At 40.0% G+C, this 24,848-nt stretch overlaps 1 protein-coding gene and 1 long non-coding RNA gene across 2 annotated transcripts in view; one reads left to right on the forward strand and one right to left on the reverse strand.

Annotated features, from left to right (window-relative positions):
• The window catches only part of ntng2b (netrin g2b), a 68,813-nt gene extending 50,100 nt beyond the window's left edge, over positions 1-18,713 (forward strand). Inside the window, exons 6-8 of the mRNA XM_028601460.1 lie at positions 12,512-12,679; positions 16,557-16,691; positions 18,317-18,713. Of these exons, the coding sequence (XP_028457261.1) occupies positions 12,512-12,679; positions 16,557-16,691; positions 18,317-18,540 (527 nt within the window). The 3' untranslated portion in view covers positions 18,541-18,713. The remainder of the gene's footprint in view (positions 1-12,511; positions 12,680-16,556; positions 16,692-18,316) is intronic.
• The window catches only part of LOC114570863 (uncharacterized), a 19,038-nt gene continuing 1,599 nt past the window's right edge, over positions 7,410-24,848 (reverse strand). Inside the window, exons 2-6 of the long non-coding RNA XR_003694593.1 lie at positions 21,862-21,998; positions 8,643-9,434; positions 8,109-8,235; positions 7,916-7,997; positions 7,410-7,697 (exon numbers count right to left, since the gene is read on the reverse strand). This is a non-coding gene — a long non-coding RNA (uncharacterized LOC114570863). The remainder of the gene's footprint in view (positions 7,698-7,915; positions 7,998-8,108; positions 8,236-8,642; positions 9,435-21,861; positions 21,999-24,848) is intronic.

Below are 24,848 nucleotides of genomic sequence, written 5' to 3' on the forward strand. Positions count from 1 at the left end.
GAAAGGAAAGGGAAAAACTTGAGAAAGAGACAATTAAATATGCAGTAAAAACAGGACATGTGTGCTAGGTTGTGTTTAGTATTAAATTGAAATATTTTTTTAGTACACCACAGAGAACATTAAAGTGCTCATATTATAATTTTTGGCTTTTTCCTTTTACTTTATTGTGTTATATATCTTTTTGTGCACGTTATAGGTTTACAGAGTGAAAAAGCCCAAAGTCCACCCCAAAGGGACTTAGCATGTCCAACAGAAAACACTCTTCACAAACAGCTCTATTGTAGTCCAGCCTTTACTTCAGAGACAATATAATAATAATGCTCGCCTAGCTGCTAGCGTGTCACTCCCTCATACTCTGCAACTGACAAGCTAGCAGTACTTAATGTGCATGTGCAACTCCCAACAAAGATGGTACAGAAGTGAGATGCCTCACTCTGTAGCTAAATACAATTATGAACCTGAAAATGAGCATAATATGAGCACTTTAAGGCTTCTATTTTAATGAACTAAGCGCACGGCGTGAAGCGCCTGCCGCAGTTGCGTGTAGGGCGTGTACAAATCTTGCTAGTGTAACGGTGGAAAAAAAGGGTCCGTGTGCCAGGCGCATTGTTCAAAAGGGTTGTACTTAGTGTTAGGGCTGGGAAAAAAATCAATCTGATTTAAAAATCGAGTTGGTAGGTCAATTCGATTCATATTTTCAAAAAATCAATTTTTTTTAATCCAAATACAGTATAAATAATTTGGATGTTTAACAATCTTTGTTGCACACTGCACAGTGACTTTTCACCTAGAGAAAGGGTTTGCCTTTGCAATTTTGTTTATGTTGATGCACTTTAATTAAATACAATAAATATATATTTTTAAAATATATTTACAGTTCACAGTTATTTTGTTTTAAATGGAAGGGGGGGGAGGTGGGAGGGGGAAATCGAATCGAATATCGAGTTTTTTATAAAGAAAATCGCAGATTTTTTTAGGGAAACAAATCGCCCAGCTCTACTTAGTGTCCTAAATTAAGTCATAGGTGTGTTTTGAGCGTAACATGCAATAAACCAATCAGTGTCATTCCCTTTAAAAGCCAGGCGCTTTTGTACCTTGGTGCATTGCTATTATGATGGCGGATTTGCACCGCAGTATTTGTATTTGCAATCCTTTGCATCTTTGTGTGCTGCTGCACGTCCCTGTGTGTGTAAAAAAGCATAGTGTGCGTACGCCGTGCACGAGCCTAGGTGTATTTTACTAATGCGCTGTTAAAATAACAATGAAATGCTGCGCTGTTGACTTTAGACTAGGTTTTTGTTGGTCAATGGCGCGATCACTTTCAGCTGCCTCAAGACAGCAATACGCCAAGAATGCACCTGAACACACCTCCCTGTAAGACCATTACGCCCATGGGCACACAGATGTGCGCAGGTGCATTTGCTATTTAAACAACGTGGGCGCTGGACGGGAAATTGACAACTGCGTCGGTCTTGAACTAGCAAAGACACTTGCGTCGGGCTTTGCGCTGCGCCGGGAGCAACATAGGTCTTTAAATCTCAACACACACTAAGGAGGTACACCCATGAGAAGATGTTACTGTAATACAATACAGTATACAACATCCTATGAATATTCATATTTGGGTAAATACAGTAACATAAATAAGATCAGAGACAGATTTTGTCTATTAAAAGAGGGAACAAAGAAACAAGCACATACGGAGGGTTACAAGTACCAGTCAGAAAATGTTATGTCATTCAGATAAAAGAAAGTGCATGCCATATATTTTACACCCCGAGTGAAGGTGTAGTGATGAAGGAGTTTCTCAAGCCTCTCTGACTCTCACAGCTTTTTCCCAAGCCCAGGGCTGAAGCCCCCGATGGGGCAATCCACTATCTGACAGACAGAGAGAGAAAAGAAGAGAAAAGGAAAACTAGGTCTCAGAGGAAGGCAGACAATATCAGTAATCTTTACCCACTGCAGTATTAACCCAATTATAAAGTTCAGGGTGCTTAGGAAAGACCATGTGAAATACTTAATACGATGTCTGTTCTTGTTGTTAACGATTGTGATGTGTCAAGTCTCCCACAAGTCTGAGGGACACGTAAATGATACTCATGGCCACAAAACAACATCCTCATCTTGGCACGAGGAGGAGGAGAAAGAGGAGAAAGAAAGAATGACTGAAAAGACAGGTATTATTTTATATGTAGTAGTGGCAATGTCTTGTGGATGTATATACACTGTAGTTTACTTTTGGCATGGTAAATATCCAGTAAATAAACTTTTATTATGAAATTTATGTGAAACTTGACCGCTCACAGTGAAAACTGGGACCTTAAAAATTTTAAACAGCAGAAACTTATCTAAATTCATCTCTTCACTGACATGATAGTCTGTCACTCAACATAAGCTATAGAGCTAGAATCATAATTTTGGCACCAATAGTGGTGTCATATTTTTATCTGACTGACAGTAGGATGAAGTAAAAATGGATACAGAATGTATATTGTTCAGGGTGCGTTGCTGAGAAAAGAGCACATACAGTTTTATACCACTGAATGTTTTTGCATGTTATGTCAATGACAATTGTGGTGTGTCAGGCCCCCACAAGTCTGAGGAACACATACATGAGCGTCATGGCCACAAAACAACAACCTCATCTGAGCACTGGGAGGAAACAAAAGCGGAAGGGAAAGGTATCTCTTTTATATGTAATGGTAGCAATGCTCTTGTAGTTTTACATACTGTAGTGTACCTGTAGTGATGGAAATATACAGTAGATAAACTTTCAAAAGTTTAACTTGGCAGCTCACAGCAAACATGGTCCCCTAAAAACAATATATATATATACTGCATAGTTTCAGTCTTCCACAAGTCTAAGGGGCACGTACATGAGGCTCATGGCCACAAAACAACAACCTCATCTTAGCACAGGGAGTAAAGGGAGCGTGAGGAGCATAACGAAATAAAAGCTGAAAGGAACGGTATCTCTTTTATATGTAGCGGAGGCAATGTTCTTCAAGATTTACATACTGTAGTAAACTTGTTGTGCAGTAAATATGCAGTAGATAAATTTTCCTCACAAGCTAAATTTTGCAACTCATCCCTGAAAACAGGAAAAAGCAGAAATGCATTAACATTTTTGCTTGATATTGTTTAAACAAATTTTGTTTTAGTCCCCAACAAGTGTGAGGAGCAGGTACATTAGACTCATGGTCACAAAACAACAACAACCTCATCTGGACACGGGGAGGAAAGAATAGCTAAAAAAGTAGAGATGGATCTCGTCTTTAATTGTAACAAAAAATTATGTTATCTCAATGACAATTATGGTGTGTCAGTCTCCCACAATTTTTAAGGAGCATGTACATGAGACTCATGGCCACAAAACAACATCCTCATCATGGGGAGGAAAGACAAAGCTGAAAGAAAAAATGTTCTCTCTTGTATGTAGTGATAGCAATGTTCTTGTAGATTTACATTTAGAAGTTGACTTGGTGTGCAGTAAACCGAAAGAAAATGCATCTGAATTTGTCTCTTTAGTGGCATGATAGCCCATTGGTTAACTTATGTTACACAGCTGAATCTAAATTTGGTATTGAGTGACTGAAGCAGAATGGCAAGAAAAGGAAAAATACTGGAGAATGTTTCCAAAATGAATATGGTTTATTGGCCGTTTGGCTGATTGCAAATATGTTTTTACATTTGAATAACAACTGTGGTGTTTCAGTTTCCCACACATCTGAGGGCCACGTGCTGACTCATGGCCACGCACAAGAGACTCATGGCCATGTACAAGAGACTCATGGCCACGTACAAGAGACTCATGGCCACGTACAAGAGACTCATGGCCACGTACAAGAGACTCATGGCCACGTACAAGAGACTCATGGCCACGTACAAGAGACTCATGGCCACGTACATGAGACTGATGGACACAAAACACCAACCTCATCTGAGCAGGGGCAGAAACGGGTGGAGGAGCATAAAGGTATATCCTTATATATACTGTAGCGATAGCTGTGGCTAACTGTACTTAACCTGTAGTGGTGTAAATATGCAGTAGATAAACTTGCAACGTTAATTTTGACTGACAAAAAGAAATGGGCAGGAATGTGTCTAAATTTGTGCTTGCTTGCTGGCTTTGCTTATGTCAATGACGATTGTGGTGTTTCAGTGCCGCACAAGTCTGAGAGACAAGTACATGAGACACATGGCTACAAAACCACAACCTCATCTGGGCATGAGGAGAAATGGGAGGAGAAGGAAAGAAAAGCTGAAAGGAAAGGTATATCTTTTTTATGTAGTAGTGGCAGTCTTTACATATAAAAAAAAAAACCTCATATATTTGCTTGTTATGTCAGTGATGATTGTGGTGTGTCAGTCCCCCACATGTCTGAGGGACACATACATGAGACTCACGGCCACAAAACAACAACCTCATCTGAGCACGGGGCGGAAAGGGAAAAGGAGGAGCATAAAGAAAGAAAAGCTGAAATGACAGGTATATCTTGCATGTAGTGGCAGCAAGTATATTGTAGTTTGCCTGTAGTGATGGAAATCTGCAGTAGAAAGGCTAAACTTAAGTCAATGATGATTGTGGTGTTTCAGTCTCCCACAAGTCGGAAAGACATGGACATGAGACTCATGGCCACAAAACAACAACCTCATCAACAACTTCATCCGGGCTCGGGAAAGGTATCTTTTATATACAGTATGTAGTATTAGCAATTGTATTGTAGTTGAATATACTGTAGTGTACCTGTAGTGATGAAAATATGCAGTAGACAAACATTAACCACAATTTAATCTTGGCAACTTGCAGCGAAAAATGGCCTCTGAGAATTAGAAACAAAGATTTTATCTAGATTTTTGCTTCTTATTTTAATAAAAAATGGTGGTGTTTCAGTCTCCCACAATTCTGAGGAAAACAGACATGAGAGTCATGGCCACAAAACAACCTCATCTGGACACGGGGAAGGTATCTCGTTTGTATATACTGTAGTGGTTGTAGCTAACTAGATAATTGGAGAGGTGGAAATATGCAGTAGATAAACTTTCACTGTTTTTGGCCACTGGAAACTCAAAACAACGATCTAAATGTGTCTCTTCAGTGACATAATAGCATAATATCAGTGAACTCAAGTTAATACTGCTATATCTAAATTTGTTATCAAGTGACTGAAAGAAAAGTTGAAGATGAGAGAAATATGTTTAAAAGATGGATAGGGTTTATTTGTTGTTTAGGTTGCAAAGAAGACAGGATAAAAAACAAAACAAAAAATTACCTCATAAGGTGTTTTTGCTTGGTATTTCAATTGTGGTGTTTCAGTTTTCCACACATCTAAGGAACACAGACATGAGATTCATGAGCATGTACAAGAGACTCATGGCCACAAACAAGAGACTCATGGCCACGTACAAGAGACTCACGGACCTGTACAAGAGGCTCATGGCCATATACAAGAGATTCATGGACACATACAAGAGGCTCATGGCCACAAACAAGAGACTCACGGCCACGTACAAGAGACTCACGGCCACGTACAAGAGACTCACGGACCTGTACAAGAGACTCATGGCCACGTACAAGAGACTCATGGCCACGTACAAGAGACTCATGGCCACGTACAAGAGACTCACGGACCTGTACAAGAGACTCATGGCCACGTTCAAGAGGCTCATGGCCATATACAAGAGATTCATGGACACATACAAGAGGCTCATGGCCACAAACAAGAGACTCACGGACACGTACAAGAGACTCACAGACCTGTACAAGAGACTCATGACCACGTTCAAGAGGCTCATGGCCATATACAAGAGATTCATGGCAGCGTAAAAGAGACTCACGGGCACGTACAAGAGACTCATGGCCACGTTCAAGAGGCTCATGGCCACGTACAAGAGACTCATGGCAGCGTAAAAGAAACTCACGGCCACGTAAAAGAGACTCACGGACCTGTACAAGAAACTCATAGCCATGTACAAGAGACTCATGGCCGCATACAAGAAACTCATAGCCACGTAAAAGAAACTCATAGCCACGTACAAGAGACTCATGGCCACGTACAAGAGACTCATGGCCACGTACAAGAGACTCATGGCCACGTACAAGAGACTCATGGCCGCGTACAAGAGACTCAGGGCTACATACCAGAGACTCATGGCCACGTACAAGAGACTCAAGGACACGTACAAGAGACTCATGGCCACGTACAAGAGACTCATGGCCACGTACAAGAGACTCAAGGACACGTACAAGAGACTCAAGGACACGTACAAGAGACTCATGGCCACGTACAAGAGACTCAAGGACACGTACAAGAGACTCATGGACACGTACAAGAGACTCATGGCCACGTACAAGAGACTCAAGGACACGTACAAGAGACTCATGGCCATATACAAGAGACTCACAGCCGCGTAAAAGAGACTCATGGTCATGTATATGTGACTCATGGCCACGTACAAGAGATTCAAGGACACATTAAAGAGACTCATGGCCATATACAAGAGATTCATGGCCACGTAAAAGAGACTCAAAGCCACATACAAGAGACTCACGGACCCGTACATGAGATTCATGGCTACGAACATGACACTCATGGCCACAAAACAACCTTATCGGAGCACGGGGAGGAAAGAAAATCTGAAAGCAAAGGTATATCTTTTGTACATGCTGTAGTGGTTGTACACTGCAAAATTTTTCGTTGTGAATTTACAATAAATAATTGGATACATTTTGCATGACTTTCACAGTAAGGATTACAGCAATATACTGTGAAATATACTCACAGCAATTTACTGTATTTTTATATCTGTGATATTACAATGCATTGCTGTAAAAGTACAACTGTATACTGTAACTTCACAGCTTCAATGACAAAGCAATTACTTTGATATTACAGTACATTACTGGGGAATTAAAATCTTTTGCTGTACATCACTACAACAAAGCCCTGTACTTTTACAGTGTGTACTTTGAAAGTAATGTACAAGTTGACAATAATTTACTGTGAATTTACAATGTATACTGTGGAAGTCATGCTAAAATTGTCCAGTAACTTACTGTAAAACTAATGCAGATGAAGCTTCCATTTACTGTGAATTTACAATCATTGTACAATTAACCCCTCCCCCCAACAAACAACTCTGAGGTAAAGTCAACGTTATCCCAATGGCATATTTATTAACAAATAAATATTTTTCAATGTACAGCAGATGCCATGAACTTCAAGAGTTCAAGAAATTCAACTTCCTAGTCATAAAAGCCATCTTAAAATGCAGAAAATGCAGAGAAATTGTGCAAACTTGCAATTCAACTACCTGTCTCACAATTCAACTAGCTGTGTCACAATAACAGTAATGGACAGGATGGGAATGAGGCCTTCATGGCAAGATAAAGAGAGCGAGGAGAGAGCGATAAAGGAAAGTTGTAAAGGGGTCAGGCGCTCCTCTCAGTCTCAAACATTATAATGAGTCCACACGCAACAGCATTGTGTAAAAATCTTGTAGTGCAAAGGTGTCTTGAAAAATTACAAAAAGAACAAGGCTACTCAAAACTGAGCCTGACAACTACCGCTGCAAAAAAAAACTATGATGCCCACTCAAAGTCAATAAGTTTCCTCAAAAGGGTGCTCACATGAGGGTTCATTGTTGTCCGCTTCTTGGTCTTTGAGCCTCTTTCAGGATTGATGCCCAGGAAGCACCTGTTAATAAGCAAAGATAGTTTCAGTTTTAAATAGACTTACAGTATGTTTTGCAGACAGCATTTATCAAGGTGTGCTTTTTCCTGTGCTTTTTCCCCACCTAACTGTAATTATTTCTAGAGGTGGAAATATGCCGTAGATCAACTTTCACAATTAGGTAAACTTGGCAACTTACACTGGAAATTAGACAACAGAAATGTATCAAAATGTTTGCTTACTATGTCAATGGAAAATGTTGTGTGTCAGTCTCCCACAAGCCTGAGGGAAACGTGCACGAGACTCACGGCCACAAAACATCATCTAGGCACAGGGAGGAAGAAAGAAAAGCAGAAAGGAAAGGTATTTATTTTTTATGTAGCGTTGCAATGTTCCTGTAGTTTTATTTTAGTAGATTTACATGCTGTAGTTTACCTTTTGTGCAGTAGTAGATCAACTTTCCCAACATGCTAAACTTGGCAACTCAAGTTTAGCAGTTTAACAAGTGTTAAAAGGGGCCACTATGAACAGCAAAAATTCATCTTAGTTCATGTATTTCTGTCTGTTCAGCAATAGAAGTAGCCTGTTGGTAAACTTAGGCTATGGAGTAAAAACCTATATTCAGCATCAACATTGGTGAGATTTTTGTCTGAGACTCAAGATAAGAGCAAGAAAAGGACCGGAGAAGAAAAAAAAAAAAAAAAAAAAAAAAAAAAAAAAAAAGGATAGACATTGTTTATTTATATAGTTTGCCGAGGAAAAGAGCACACAAAATGTTCCTCATATAATGCTTTTGGTCGTCACGTTTATGATAATTGTGGTGTGACAGTTTCCCACTGCCCAAGTCTAAGGGACACGGACATGAGACTCATGGGCACCAAACAACCACATCTGGGCACAGAGAAGGTATCTCTTTTATATATAGTGGTGGCAACCTTTTAATAAAATTGACATCGTATTTTTACTTACGTTAATGATGATTGTGGTGCGTCAGTCTCCCATCATTTTATGGGACACTTACATGAGACTCATGGACACAAAACAACCTCATCTGGGTATGGAGAGGAGCAGCATAAAGAAAGAAAAGGTAAAAAAAAGAGGCATCTCTTTTACATGTAGTGGTGGCAATGTTCTTGTCGATTTACAGTAAATTATTTAGGTTGCAGTAAATATGCAGTAGATAAACTGTCAAGTTAAACCTGGCAGCTCACAGTGAAAAACAGAAACTGGAAACAACAAATGGATCTTAATTCATCTCTAACTACATGACACCCTGTCAGTCAACATATGCTATAAGGCAAAATCTTAATTTGGTACCAACTGTCGCGCCATATTTTTATATGGTGATGACTGACACTGTAGGGCAAGAAACAAAAAACAGACAGCAGGATCAAGTGTGGAAAAATGGGTTAACTAGACAAGGAAGATGAATTTGACAGTGAAAATGCTGTTAAAATAAACAATGCTGCATTCAGATTAATTTGTTAAAATTCTTTTAAATCATAGTAAGAGCATTTGGATGATACTTTTAAAATAAAAAGATATTTAACGTTCTAAATACCCATAAGCATCTAACCTTATTTCTTAAGTCAATTACATTATACAGTATGTGAATGAGATCTATATTAGCAAAGGTTTCTCACAAATCATTGGATGTTGTTGTCTTGTCTGTAGTTGTTCTTTCGCGTATGGTGAAACAGCCTGAGATAATTGTGCAACGTCAATACAGATTGATTTGCTCCTTTGTAGTGCACCACAAACCTGAGTGGGAAAGAGGGAGTCATGAGACCCCAAAACACACTTCAGGGATAGAGGATGAAGAGAGACAAGAAAGAGAGAAACGGAAAGGTAGAATTTGAACATGTGTTATATAATAGCACAGTGATTCATAAATGGTTGCACATTGGGACCCAACATTTATCATGATTAGGTTAATAGGTGACACAGAATTACATTTATTCAGTTCAATTTATAGCGACATTAAAAAGGTCATTTGAGCCCACAGTTGGGTCATCATTTTCTTGGTTTAATCTCCAAACTGACATTTTTTATTCATCGTATTCATCGTGGTTACAGAGTTGAATAGTTCTATTTGCTTTTTCAAAAAAATAACAAAATAAGGACTTGGAGTGTCTTCAAGACAAACCATGCCAAATGTTTCCCACAACATGTTTTTGATTTCAGTTTTAAAAACTATCACACAATCTTCTTCAGCAGATGGAGTTTGCCCAGTTGTCATGAAAGTGTAGATGTAACAATTCCCATTTCTTTTCCTTTAAGGACTTCTCATCCATTTTGGCTCAAAAGTTGAGATTGAGAGTTTATTCTTGGCCTTAAAAAACAGCAGTTTCAAAACAACCTGACCACAAATGATCGTATCACACAATCTTCAAGAAGATTGTGTGATACGATCAAAAGCTCAAGAACAGCTACTTATCCCACCACAAAGTCCATTGTGGTGAGTTTCCAAGGGCAAGAGTAAACTTCAAGTGAATCTTTTTGGAGTGTTTTGAAAAGGAGCGTTTTGAAAACAGAAGCCATGTCAGTTTCTAGTCCACCACAGAAATGACAAATTATCCAAAATATTAAGATGTCAAATGCAGCACTACAGTAGTTTCTTGCATAAAGACTCATAACATCTTGAGGGTAACTTTTGGGTTCTGTCCAACCAGTTAAGAAACACTGCACTAGGTAAATACTGAGTCCGCTTTAAAGCAATCCCCTTCTTTCAGGTAGAATCTAGTGGGAACCCCATCCACCTAATCCATGAGACCTCTCTGTAGTACTGATGCTCACCTATACCTGCTCCAGCTGTGTGAAGGTATAGTGCTTTAGATGACTGTAGCACAGTGAATGATGTGGAAACAAATCTTAAACAAAGATTCCTTCATCCCTCAAGGGCTTCTGAAACTCTTGATCTCAGGAGAGCCCCAGGCCAGACAGTTGTTTGGGATCATATACGATGATTTCAGAGGTAAGAGACCAACATGATCAGCACCTGGTCTGAAGATACAGGCAGGATTGGATTCTTTGGTTCAGATCAGTGGATTGTAAACTTTTTCTGTCATTGGACTTAAGTGTGGATGCTGTTTGTGAAGCAGACAACCTGTGGAAAAATCCCTTTCGTTGCATGTCTTATGTTTTTCATTTTGCTCATTCTTTCCGTATGCAACTCCCTCTTGGTTGCATTCGCTTTATGTGCATAATCAAGGTAAGTATTTCATTTTAAACCATCAAACAATTGCCAACATTGACATTCTGATTTATTGATTTCAAGAAAGGATGCTTGTTAGCAAAGTATGTTTATATAAATAAATATTCCTTCAACCTCAGAGACTCTTTGATGCAGGCAGCTCTCTTACTTACTCTCATTGCAACTGTCTTTCATCGTTAACAATTCACAATTGATAAACACCAATAAAGCAGCATCTTGACTCGTAACGTTAATTTGTGGAACAATGTCCCATTGCCTCTCTGTCTGTGGAGTAATTGGCCATTTATATTTAATTAGGCAGTTCTTCCCCCACCGCTAGCATGGCTTCCTCAGTGCTGAGAGAGGCACTTTATGGCGCTGCTCTCACTGGCTTCCTTTTAAACCAGCTCATTAATATTTCAGCTGGCATCATCAACCAAACAATAATAAAATAATAATGTGACGGCTGATTAAACAGCTAAACTCCGACTTTTTAATGTGAATTTAAATGTGTATTTGCATAAACATGCCTGGTAAACGCCTCTTTAGAGGACAGTGATGCCTTGCAGCACACTATTGCAGCCAACTTCTAAAGCTTAATAAAACCTTAATTAGGTACCAGCCTCAGCCAAGATAGTCGTAGTGAGAATGTAGAGCAACACTTGCTGCAGATCTTACTGTAAATTATATCAGGCTTTCATTACTCCCTCTGTGAAAAAAATTACACAAAAGGTCTTACACCATTCTCCACAGCATCTTTTTTTGTTGCTCTGCTCTTAGGGTATGAAATATGGAAGAAGTCTTAATTTATAAAGCGTACGAGCATGTAGAGCAAAACCTGCAATCAAATCCTCTTAGATCATTTTATGAATTACAAAGAGAAAATTTAATTAAGAGCTCTGATTGTGCAGCGCTTTATGAAAGGGAATTTAAGACTGTAAATGAAGAACCAACAGTGAAAAGGGAGGAGAAACAGTGGAGGTTTTCTATCATGTTAAGTGGTGTCAGACCGATTTCATGGTGTCAGGTGTAGTCTGAAAATACCTACTGTACTGTATCGCTCACCTCAAACTCCCTTGGTTAGGATTCTGTAGCTTATAATCTACTCATACGGTAATGCAATTAAATTCCCAGACACAATTAACATGCCTGCACTCACACGCCTACACACACGCCTACACACACACACACACACACACACACACACACACACACACACACACACACACACACACACACACACACACACACACACACACACACACACACACACACACACACACACACACACACACACACACACACACACACACACACACACACAAATTCCCATCAGTAATCAGTGCAGCCCAGTGAAGCAGACTCAGCAGACCTGAGTCTAGTAATGGAGAGGGAGTGGTCTGTCTTTATTGAACCAATATAGAGTCAGAAAGGCAAGTCATAAAACCCCCTCAGAGTCATTCATTTGTTCACTGACGTCTAAAACTAAAACAGTCAGACATATCTCTCAGTGCAAGTCATTTATCATTTTCTACTGTCGCTGAAGAATTCCATTAGAAGACTTTAAAAGGATACTATCCTCTCCCAACATGTGCATCCATCCTCCTCTAGCAAAAGAAACTTAAAGATCGGTCTTTTCTTTCAGACTGTGAGTGCTATGGCCACTCCAACCGCTGCAGCTACATCGACTACCTGAACATTGTCACATGCGTCAGCTGCAAGCACAACACCAGGGGCCAGAACTGCCAACACTGCAGACTGGGATACTTCCGCAACGCCTCTGCCGAACTGGATGATGAGAGCGTCTGCATCGGTCAGTCTGCAGGGGGACAGAGGGGGTGTGTGGAGTGGGACAGTGAAGGTGTGTGTGTGTGTGTATGTGTGTGTGTGTGTGTGTGTGTGTGTGTGTGTGTGTGCCACACACGTTTGGGACAGGAGATGCTGTTGTTACTGCTTTTAAAATTCAATCAACTACTCTGATGTTTTTTTTTTAAAGTGATGATTGCCACAACAAGGTAGACTAGTCATGAAAATTTTAATAAATGCATACAGTAAAAAAATATCAAATGTGTTCTCCTGACACTTTTAGAGAACACATTTAGTTGTGTTGGCTCTGTAACAGAGTTTGAAATGAATTTGTGGTTCACTCTTACTGCTCTCATCAGCATAGCAGAGTCCACAGTACATGCAGCTGTTTTCAGCCAAAAAAAACAACCTAAAAACATCACAGTTTTTCCATCACATTACCTGCAGGACTTCACAGCAGACACACAGTTAGCGACCACCTGGTAAACAAAGTAAAGTGTTTAGCAGCTAAAGAGCCAGAAATTTCCTTCAGGAGTTGGTTGAGACTAGGGTTGGGTACCATTTGGATTTTTACGATTCCGATGCCGAACCGGTACTTTTAAAACAATTCCTAAACAGATTCCTGAAAAACTGAAAAATGACATAAAAGAAAGGCTTTTTTATAGAGTTTTTTTAAAAATTGAAAATGATTTAAATTGAACAATATATTAACGTTTTAAAGTACTTAAATATATAATAAGTAAACCTAAGTCACCTAACACACAACTACTATAATTATTATAGTAATATAGTATAATAATATAATATAGTAATAATTTAACAAATAACAGTTACACTTTTAACAAGTAACAACAAAATAAATGTTGAGTTGGTATGCCAACCAGCTTCAAACTTTAGCAGTTCTTTTGCAGAAAAATGACTATATTTGCATTCTCTGGCAAGATACTACACCTCTCCTGACTTATGGCATGTCCTGCACAGGAGAAAACTCTCTCAGACAGTGTCCAAGAGGCCTGTACACACACAGGTAGGAGTTTGAAAGGGCAGACAATTTGGGGAGGCTGTCCTGCCTCCCCCACCATCAGGCTACACGGTCTTGTCCTGAACGATAGACTAGCAGAGCAAGTGTAACATGTTTCCTAGCGATCACGTGCAGTCACTGAATGGTTAATATGCTTTTACGTCCATTTTGGTGAGCCCAGAGGGAAAATATGCCATTTTAAAAGTAGCCTACATTTACGGTAGCTAGCTAACGGTAGACTAAAGACAAAGTGTATTATTTTTACGTCCGTTTCGGAGTGTGTACAAAATGCTGTCTATCAGCAGTGATTGTAGAGTGCATGTCACAGAATAGCGTGGACACGCGCTTCACACCACGAGCGGGCACATGCGCCACTTGGCAGAAAAGGGAGAACGAAAAAAAAAAAAAAAAAAAAAAAAAAAGAGTCTGCCGCTGTCCAGAGCGACAGAGGGAAAATATTTCAGTCGGAACCGAAATGAGGAACCAAAATTTGCATTCTAATCCGGTCCGAATACTTCCGTTTGCGTAGGAACCAGTTCCATAGTGGAACCGGGTTTCGGTACCCAACCCTAGTTGAGACCAAACCAGAGCTAAAAAAAGGGTGAATATTGGACTTACATTTGTAAACAGGCAACAACTGTTGTTGTGGGCGGCTGTGGCTCAGGAGGAAGAGCGGGTCGTCCTTTAACCACAAGGATCGGTCCCCAGTTCCTCCTGTCCGCATGTCGAAATGTCCTTGAGCAAGACACTGAACCCCAAGTTGCTCCCGATGGCACGCCAGCACCTTGCATGGCAGCTCTGCCACAATTGGTGTACGAATGTGTGTGTGAATTAGAGTGGTGATCGGGCCGCATTTTCCTGTCCGACCCGAGCCCGACACAACGTTAAAATCTCTTCTTTTTTTCTCATACTAATGACACATGTAGGCTACGTTTGTTTGTGTGGAAAGCCCGCTTTTATTAAGCAACTGTAGCAAGGCATTCGGAAATGTCAACAGATGAGTGCATCAGCGCACACGGGGCAACAAGCGCACGTTAATAAGATGTTTAATTTAAAATGTTCAATGTGTTATCCTTTCCTGATTGCTTTGTTTCCGAGCGTGGTCAGAAAGCCAGGGGAGATAGAGTCTCCTACTCTATGTATAAAAAGGTTTGGAAGTCCAACATTGTTCAACCAAGACTGATGGAAACACCCGCAAGCACCCTTAAAGCTGAAAGGGTAACCTCTGAGGTTAAACCTCTATTTCAGAGTACAGAGCCAAAACAGTGAAAAACATATAACCGTTATATTTTCTGACTATACTGTAGACAAATGCATCTCTTAGATCTTAATGGACAATGATACACTGTTTGTATGCATTCACATAGAGGTTTTCCCTTTTTTTACGCTTATTAAGGACATGTCCTAATAAGAGGTCACTCTGTTTGCATAGCTGTGGAGTGAAAATCTGGTGTTGATTTGGATCCATCTGTAGGTGGACTGCAGGGGGTTGGAGGGTAAACTCGTGGCGGTTGGGGCGCACACAGGGCCAGGCCTTGGAGTCAGCACAAATAAGGCCCCATTAGCTCATCTGCCAGCATACTGGCACACCGAGCATGGCAACAGAAATCAGTTCACACCACATATCTTTAGAGCAAGAGACCATGCCATCCCAAACACGCATTTGCACACACATTTTACACAGCTACGCATTCACTCTCAGTGGCGCACATACAATCCCAATATTAATGCACATGACCCAAAAACACCCAGATATCAACCGCATTGCTGTGGTTGTGTAATCTGTTTCAATTTTATGAATATTGTATATAACATTTTATTATAAATGAGTTAATTTGATCATGGGTTCACTTGAAAGACGAGCTATTGTCTTACATCAAATCATAAGAGAAACGTTGGTTCATCATCAACCGACTGACAGATGTAATGCAAATATGCAGCTCTGCAGTTTTTTTTCTATACTGATCTGGATATCACTACGCTTCTATAAATATATGTATTTGTAATAGGGCTGGGAACCGAACGTCGTTTCTTTTATGGCACCGAAAAAAATCCTCCAATCCTATGAGTATCGAAAAATTATTTATCTTTCGGTGCCAAATTTCGGTTCAAAAGTTATTGTGATTGGTAGGAAGGGAGAGTTCAGGGTGTATCTGAATGTGAGTTTGTGGTGTTTTATAGGCCATTTGAACCATAAGAATTTCAACAGACAGAACTTAAGTTTGTTTAATTATGCAGCACAACAACATCTGCATGTCCCTCAACTGTTGAAAATACCACAATGTTCAAAAACTTATTCCACCTGCCTTTGAAAGCAGAAATTCTGTAATCAAAAGAACGTACAGTTCTAATTAGATGGGATTAGTTTTCCAAACATCTGATATATACAGTACTTTCTGACATAGGACATCTGTCATTTCATTTTTCTGTTTACACGGGAGAGGAATCACTGTGGTCTATTGCCAGTATGGCAGGATGTATGATAGGTGTTTTTAGGAAACCTATGCCAAATATTAACCTCTTAGAGACATTGAGACAGTTTGTTTAATGTCTGTAGGATCAAAAAAACTTTATAATATTTAATAATATATAAAATAAAATGTTTCAGTCTAGACACCCTCACATGTATCACATTATCTTTGCAATTCTTAGCATGGTGGTAAAATAATTCTGGCTGAAAAGGACGTAAATTTCAGGTCTGAATCTCTGCAGCATTTTGGGAAACTCCGCCCTTACATGCACAGTACTGCAGTTCTGAAAGGCATCAATACCAAAGACAAATCTGTGGTCTGAATACAAATGCGCACATTTGGCTGAACTTAATTCAACTCTAGGTCAAATCTCTTTTCCACTTTTCTTTCAGAGTGCAACTGCAACCAGATGGGTTCTGTTCATGACCGGTGTAACGGCACAGGCTTCTGCCAGTGTAAAGATGGGGCCACCGGGGCCAAGTGTGACGACTGTCTGCCAGGATACTACTGGAAACAAGGCTGTTACAGTGAGTATGAGGAGGCTGATTTTTGTTGGTTCATGTCTAAGGGCCACAACAATCTAAGCGCACGGCGTGTACAAATCCACTTTTGCTAGTTTAACTGCGGAAAAAAGGGTCCGTGCGCCAGGCACATGGTTCAAAAGGGTTGTGCTTAAGTGTCTTAATTAATCATAGGTGTGTTTTGGGCATAACATGCAATAGACCAGAGTGTCATCTCCCATTCCCTTTAAAAGCCAGGAGCATTTGTACCTTGGCGCATTGCTATTATGATGGCGGATTTGTTAAGCAGGAAGGAGAGATTTTCAGGAGAAGAAACTGCTTGTGCGTGAAGTGAAAGCGCCAGTAACCATAATAACATGTAATATAAAATATATAGATATACACAATAATTTTTCACATTATAATATTTGTATTTTTTATATTTTGCTCGTGTGCTGTTGCGCGTCCCTGTTTGTGTAACAAGCATAGTGTGAACGCGCATTTTACTAATGCGCTGTTAAAATAACAATGAAATGCTGCATTATTGACTTCAACCAGGTTTTTGTTGGTCAATGGCGCGATCACTTTCCGCTGCCTCAAGACAGCAATACGCCAAGAATGCACCTGAACACACCTCCCTGTAAGACCAGCACACCCATGGGTGCACAGATGGGCCCAGGTGCATTTGCTATTTAAACGACGTGGGCGCTGGACAGGAAATTGACAACTGCGTCGATCTTAAACTAGCAAAGACACTCGCGTCGGGCTTTGCACTACGCCGGGTGCAAGACAGGGTTCTAAAAGTCCAGGAATGAACAAATGTTGTACTGTAGCTTGTGCATCTCCCAATGTTTTCTTCGGGAATCGAATAGGGGAATAGATCATGCAGCTCGTTAGCGGCATCAGCTGCTCTTTTAATTGATGACCCTGTCACTCCTTAACCCCATTACAGGAAATCGCCTTCCTCTACCATATACCTTCTAGTGAGGGCCCTCAGTCTCACATAGACCCTCCCTACCTTCACATATTGAACCTCCACAGGCATGCGTGCCTTTTAAATGTTGGTTTGTTTACTACAATATGTTCCATATAATTGTAAATAGTAGTATAGTATGTTTTAGATTTGACACCTTACTTCACATACTCCAATGCAACAGAGCCAATTATCTTTGGAGTGATAAAACATGTTAGCTCATGTAAGTATTTCCTGTCGTGGAAGCCTGATCCTCAGTTTTCTCTCAGTACATTTTTAGGTCAAGTATCTTGTGCAGTACAACTACCTCTGTGCTATTCCTAATGCCATTTTAGAGCATTTTAACAATGCTATGTGTTCCTCCAATCACTAATATCACATGCAGTGTATTTTCTGTTTGAGACAAATGATTTTTACTTGACTGAGAAAGTGCAGAAAGACAGAGAAAAGGGCTGCAAAAACAAAACAAAAAAAGCAGGTGTTACCCGTTTATGTCCCTGAGGCAAAGACTGGAGAATTTATCTTGCCTCTTTCCTTCCTCCTGCTTTTCTTTTCTACTTTGTTCTTTCTGCCCTGAATTCTTCTCATCCTGTTCTATCCCATCATGCTTTTTCTAACATTGCCCCTTTTTATCTTTTCTCACCGGTCTTCTCTCTCTCTCTCTCTCTCTCACTCTCAGCTAACGTTTGTGACGAGGAGATGCTCCTGTGCCAGAACGGAGGAACATGCTACCAGAGCCAGAAGTGCATCTGTCCTCCGGAGTTTAAGGGGGTACTGTGCCAACACTCCCGCTGCGAGGCGGGCAAGGACTGCAACGCCGCCTCTTCCCTGCACCTTACCACAGCCACCCTGCTGCTCTGCACTCAGCTCGCCCACCTGCTGGCCACGTTAACTCCCCACTGAGCCACGAAAACCCCCTCACACCAAGAAGTGTGTGTGTGTGTGTGTGTGTGTGTGTGTGTGTGTGTGTACGCGAGGCGAGGGGTGACCCAGAGTGGGTAGGGCCGCCCCCAGTCGTGGACCTGACAAACACACACCGCAGCACTCGCAAAAGCGCGCACACTCACACAACACAAACTAGCCCCAGTTACCTACACACACACACACACACACACACACACACACACACACACACACACACACACACACACACACACACACACACACACACACACACACACACACACACACACACACACACACACACACACACACACACACACACACAATTATGATACTGTGTGTGCTCAGGTGTGAGAAGGACAAAGAAAAAAAGGGGAGCGACCTCAGAGAAAAAAAAGATGCAGACGAAGGGGGAAAAATGATACCAACCACTGTTCCCTTTATTCTAGAGCTGGAGCAATGTGCATCAAACCAAAAAGCATAAGCAAAACACTTAAAACACCACTGTTTCACTTCTAAGGGAATGGCTGTTGTACCCACAAGGACCTTTTCTTTTCTTTTGTTTTCTTGGTTGATTTAAGGATCTCGCCTCCGCTTTACTGACGGCCAAGGCGTGTGTGTGGTCAGACTCGGTGAGAGTACGAGACACGACGAACGAGACGGGAGGCGAGGTGCGCGTTTGATCCTGCTGCTGAGGCCTACATAGTATATTAACCAGGTTTCATTTCTTCTCAGAAGATGAGACTTGATTTTACATTTATTCTATTTCTGCTGCATTCCTTTATTTTTTATTATATCTTCAGTCATTGTATCTAACGTGCCCACTAACCACTAAGTCGCTGAGATCATACATATTATATAATATCCTGGGGGTTACAAATTATAAAAATGTAGTCACTATTATGGTTGTTATAGGAATGAGTGATTGTTGCCACACTTAGCGAGATTTAATCTTCACACAGTATTCAGGAAGCAGAATTTAACAGAATTTAACTTATCAGAAGTCTAAAAGAGAGAGAAAAGATATCGACCACGTATCAATATTATATGACATTATTTGAATATTTTTTGTAGAAATTATTTTTGTTTGGAGTTACAATAAATTATAAAAAAATGACATTTACAACTATTCCAAATGAGCATTTTATTACACCGAGTGTAAACCTTGCAGTAAATATGACTGTTATTTGCCTTCTTGCTTGTACTTTTTTCATTTAAATCAATCAAATGTCTGTGATTACATGCTGTTAACATCTTTTTTTCCAGTGGGGTGAAAAGAAAATAGAGCAAGTCATCTATTTGATCTGTTTCATTCACTTTTGACACAGTGTTGAATGCTTATAATTACAAACAGATTATTCCAGTTTAAAATACAACAGTCTGTCTGACAATCACAAAGAACTGCTTTTCTGTCAAGAGAATATAAATTATTTTATTCTGATAAAAGTTGCAAAGAGCTTTTATATCTGAAAATGGCACGGGATGGGCTGATTACAAATATTTTCTATTGTACAAACCGCGGAGATACGGATACTGATTCACCACGGTCCTGTGAGACGGAGCGACTGACCCTGAGGCCAGATTTTCCTCCTTTGCAAGACTGTTCCAGTGACACGTTGTGTTTAGCAAAACTACATCTTTTCACTGAGAAATGCTCAATTGCTGAGTCAGCCCAGGTTCACAGTGGATAAAGAGATGTGAATGCTGCATCACACCAGGCTATAGTATACATCAAAGATAAAAGCGAGACTAAGCCTGTGAGAAATGACAAGACAGGGATTCTTGTATTACTCCTCTATTTTCTGAGCTGGTGGTAGCTGTATTAGCTATTCTGTGTGTCGGGCTCATCCCTTCTGAGCCTGAATAATGTGAAGAACTGAGATTTGGGAGGGAATAGTTTATGAATGAGAAACATTGAGAAATGATGTAAAGGAAAACATTTAATTGTGGAAGAATGAAAATGTAGTTAAACTACCAAAAGAAAAACTACTCATACATATAAAGTACTTTTCAGAATAATATATATTATAAAATTTGATTATAATTATTGACAATTATTATTATTATTGATTATTAACCAGTGTTTTGACCAAGTCACCTTTGCTCAAGTCCCAAGTAAGTCTCAAGTCATTTAGTCTATATCTTGTACGTTCCACGTCCGGGATTGCTCAGTTGCCGCCAGAAAATCTGCCAGATTTCACTCATTTAGGCCGGATATCCGTTGCTTCGGGCTTCCTTTGTGTTGGCATTTTAAACTCTGGTGGATTTATGAGGACTATGGTTAACCTTTTCTCAGATCTCTGCAGGGTAAATCCAGACAGCTAGCTAGATTATCTGTCCAATCTGAGTTTTCTGTTGCACGACTAAAAACAACTTTTAAAAACGTACACGTTCCACCAAAACAAGTTCCTTCCGAGCCTATTTTGCAGCGGCACCGCGGCTTTTCTCCAGTGCTTAGCACCGCCCAAGACGATTGTGATTGGTTTAAAGAAATGCCAATAAACCAGAGCACATTTTCCTTCCATCCCGAATGCTTGTGGAGTAGCCAGACTCTACTCCAGCGCGCTTCGGAGGAGGGTCTGGCAAAGCGAGACTACAAGTAATTTGGTCCAAGTCTCGAGTTATTTTTTGGGGGGCAAGTCAAGTCAAGTCACGGGTTATGTCAAGTCGAGTAGTTAGTTAAAGCAAGTCAAGTCCCAAATCAAGTCACTTTTTTGATAACGCATCGTTACTAACTGACTAACGTTAGCTACCTCACTAACGTGAACCAGCCAATTCAGTTCTGATATTTGCATGTCGAGCAGACACTAGCCAATCAGAATGAGTCTTCAAATGATGAACAAAGTTTGATGTTGTAGTCTGGCTGTCCGAAATTTTTGAGTTTGCTTTTTCTTTCTTGCGTGACATTTTTTAAATCCAAAAGTGATTACTCGTGGCACAGACGCAGCCATTGTGGTGGTCTGCTCCGACTAATGAGGCTTCATCAGGGGTCTTTGACGTTATGTGTTGCCAAAGCAAGGAGTGTGACTGATAATTGTAAACATGAAAACCAGGGTCCCCTAACCTTAAATAATTAGTTATTTTATTCAATAAAACAAGATCCCGATCCACCGAGGTCCATTTCGGAACAAATTCATTACCCTATAGTACTAAAGTATATTAGGCTTGACTTTAAGCACATGGTCAAACACCTTTAGCTAATTGCACCACCCAACGTAATGGCTGTTATTCAACCACTGCTGACTATATAGAAATCGTTGGGAGAATGTGTTTAATCTTACACATTCCAAGTTAAATTTGCAGTGATTTTAAATCACTTACAAGCAGGTTTGTGTTTCCAAGTGGCCTTCATCTGTCTCACTCCCTTCAATTGACAGACGCAGGACATGATGATGCCGTCCCTCCTGCCCTGGACCTCATCGACACTTCACCCCTCATTTCTGGAGGCAACATCACAACTGCCAGCAAGAATAAAACATCATTACTGACAGATTAGGAATGGTTTTCCAGGCACTTTTGTCCAATTAAATGACCATCCACATGATCCATACATGTATTAATACAGCCAAACTGTTACGCCCGGCCTTTTGAGTAGCCGTTTGACAGGCGCTACTACATGGAGAAACATACTGAGACAAAGACTGTTTCTGACAAAATAACGTTTGCCTTTCTTGTTTTCCACAAACTTTTTTAAATACACCTGGGTGAGTCAGTGACACAGCACAAACCCCTCTAGAAGTAAAAAAGACATACAGACACATACTCATCGGGGTAAGTTAGTCTCATTCTAACGTTAAACGCAACACATCGAGACAGGGGGAATCAATGTTACTGGCTAGGTTAACCTTTAGCAGCTGTGTGTTCTTAATATACGAGCCCAGGTTGGCTTTAACTCGGTTGTACGACTATTTGCAATGACAATGTCAGATCTCATCTCCTGCATGTGACGCTCAAGGATCTTTTTGAAACACGCAACAATGGCTGGTTAGTTACAGTGGTGCTGTGACTGACATGACTACTGTGCTGTTAAAGGCTGTGTGCCACTCATGTACAGATGATCCACTGACACTGAACTGTTGTTCAACTTCAGCACCCTTTGAAAAAGTCAGTAAAGACAAAACAAAGGAGACGAAAGGAACAAAATACTTGTGCTATGTGAAGAGCAAAATATTCAGCATCCAATCAGACATCAAACTAAATATCTAAACACACTTTAATAATGAAATACTGAAGGCTTTTTAAAAAATGAATTAGACGTTTGAAAAGACAATCTTTTAAGACAGCACAGATTAGCCTATCTAATACCTAAAACCGAATGAAAAGATTAAAAGGCCCATCTATATCATATGTTATATTACTTGATGTTGTGGATTTGCACATGTACATACAGGTATTTGACCACCACATTGCCATTTGACATGTCAAAATGTAGGCTGTGTGGAGGTTTTCTGTCCTTTTCAAATATAATTCGAGAAAACCTTGTCAATACTGATGACAGGGAGGAATATTTCCATTTATCTGCAATAGACCCTACTAAAAAGGAGACAGTGCTAAGATATGGATACTGTATTACATTATACTGAAAAATCCTTAACACGCAGTCTACATAATTTTTTCAACAACAACTACTTGTGTACTCTCTTCCATTTCTGAACAGGAAAGAATAACAACTACCAACAATAAAACCCCTAAAATAGATTCACCTCGGAAAACGAGTTGGGTGCAGAGATATGGAAGGTGAGGTGAGTGCAACTGGATTAGCCTGAAACTATTAGTACTGAAACTGTGTCTAGCCTATATAATACTTTAAAAACTCCACCTGTTACCACCAAAGCAATGCAGTGACTGTGAAAATCACTGAATAAAACTGCATTAATATGCAGGAATAATTTATGCATTACCATGTCATCACCTAGTTTGCGGACGCAACAGTTGGACTTAAAGATTTGACATCAGCTTGTGCACACACACACACACACACACACACACACACACACACACACCTGATAAATGCTGCTCCTCCCAAGGACTTTCACTAACAATAATGTTATTTACAAATGAACCCATGTTATGATTAAATTAAATATGCATTATGCAACTTTATGCCTTGAGTCAGCAGAGTGTAGTCCCACTCTGCTCCATGTTAGTTGGTCAAGTTCTCGTCATTCATTTTGATGAGGTATCTGTCTACCCGAGGCATCCAGCCTGAGGCTGAGCTAAAGAAATCTGTAAAAAGACACGCAGAGGTGTTGCCAGACATAAAAACGTGCTGGGGCACAAACCACAAGCACACACTTTCCTAAAGAACAAGTTTAAATCCATGGAAAGTGTGGGTAAGGCAACATCTTTGTCATAAATACAAATAACTGCAGGGAAAGAAATTTGATCTAACAATTGTATATGTATATACTCTGCAGAAAAAACTTAAATTTGATAAAAACAGAATATTGCTGAAAATGAGCATTGCCGCAGTACACCTACCAACAGAAATACAATGAAAATCAGGCCAGAGTAACTAGAACCCACAGAGTTCAGCAGTACTGTAGAGACTTCAGTGTGTCATCTGATAGGCACAACAAACTGAGGAAGAATTAAAAATGTCTAAATATAAAAACTCATAGACACAATTTAGAGGAAGGCAGAAATGGACTAGTGTTTTTAGGAAAACTAAAATCAGCCTCCTGGCTGTTTTGTCAATTCAATTAATGCCACATAATCAGATACCTCATCAAAATGAATGACGAGAACTTGACCAACTAACATGGAGCAGAGTGGGACTACACTCTGCTGACTCAAGGCATAAAGTTGCATAATGCATATTTAATTTAATCATGACATGGGTTCATTTGTAAATAACATTATTGTTAGTGAAAGTCCTTGGGAGGAGCAGCTTTTATCAGTTGTTTGTTTGTGTGTGTGTGTGTGTGTGTGTGTGTGTGTGTGTGTGTGTGTGTGTGTGCGCGCACGCCCACAAGCTGATTTAAACTCTTTAAGTCCAACTGTTGCGTCCGCAAACTAGGTGATGACATGGTAATGCATAAATTATTCCTGCATATTAATGCTGAATATTAATGCAGTTTTATTCAGTGATTTTCACAGTCACTGCATCGCTTTGGTGGTAACAGGTGGAGTTTTTAAAGTATTATATAGGCTACATGGAAAAAAATATGCACCAAACAAGCCACTTTGAAATGTTTCTGTTTCTATGAATACAAAACTTGGGTGACCCCCCCCCCAGTCTGCAGTTCAATACACTTCACTGATAAATAACTAAATCACACTGAATATTTACGAAATGAAAAGTTTCA

The sequence above is a fragment of the Perca flavescens genome, chromosome 16 (assembly GCF_004354835.1).
Source record: "Perca flavescens isolate YP-PL-M2 chromosome 16, PFLA_1.0, whole genome shotgun sequence".
In the NCBI taxonomy this organism is placed as follows: Eukaryota; Metazoa; Chordata; class Actinopteri; order Perciformes; family Percidae; genus Perca; species Perca flavescens.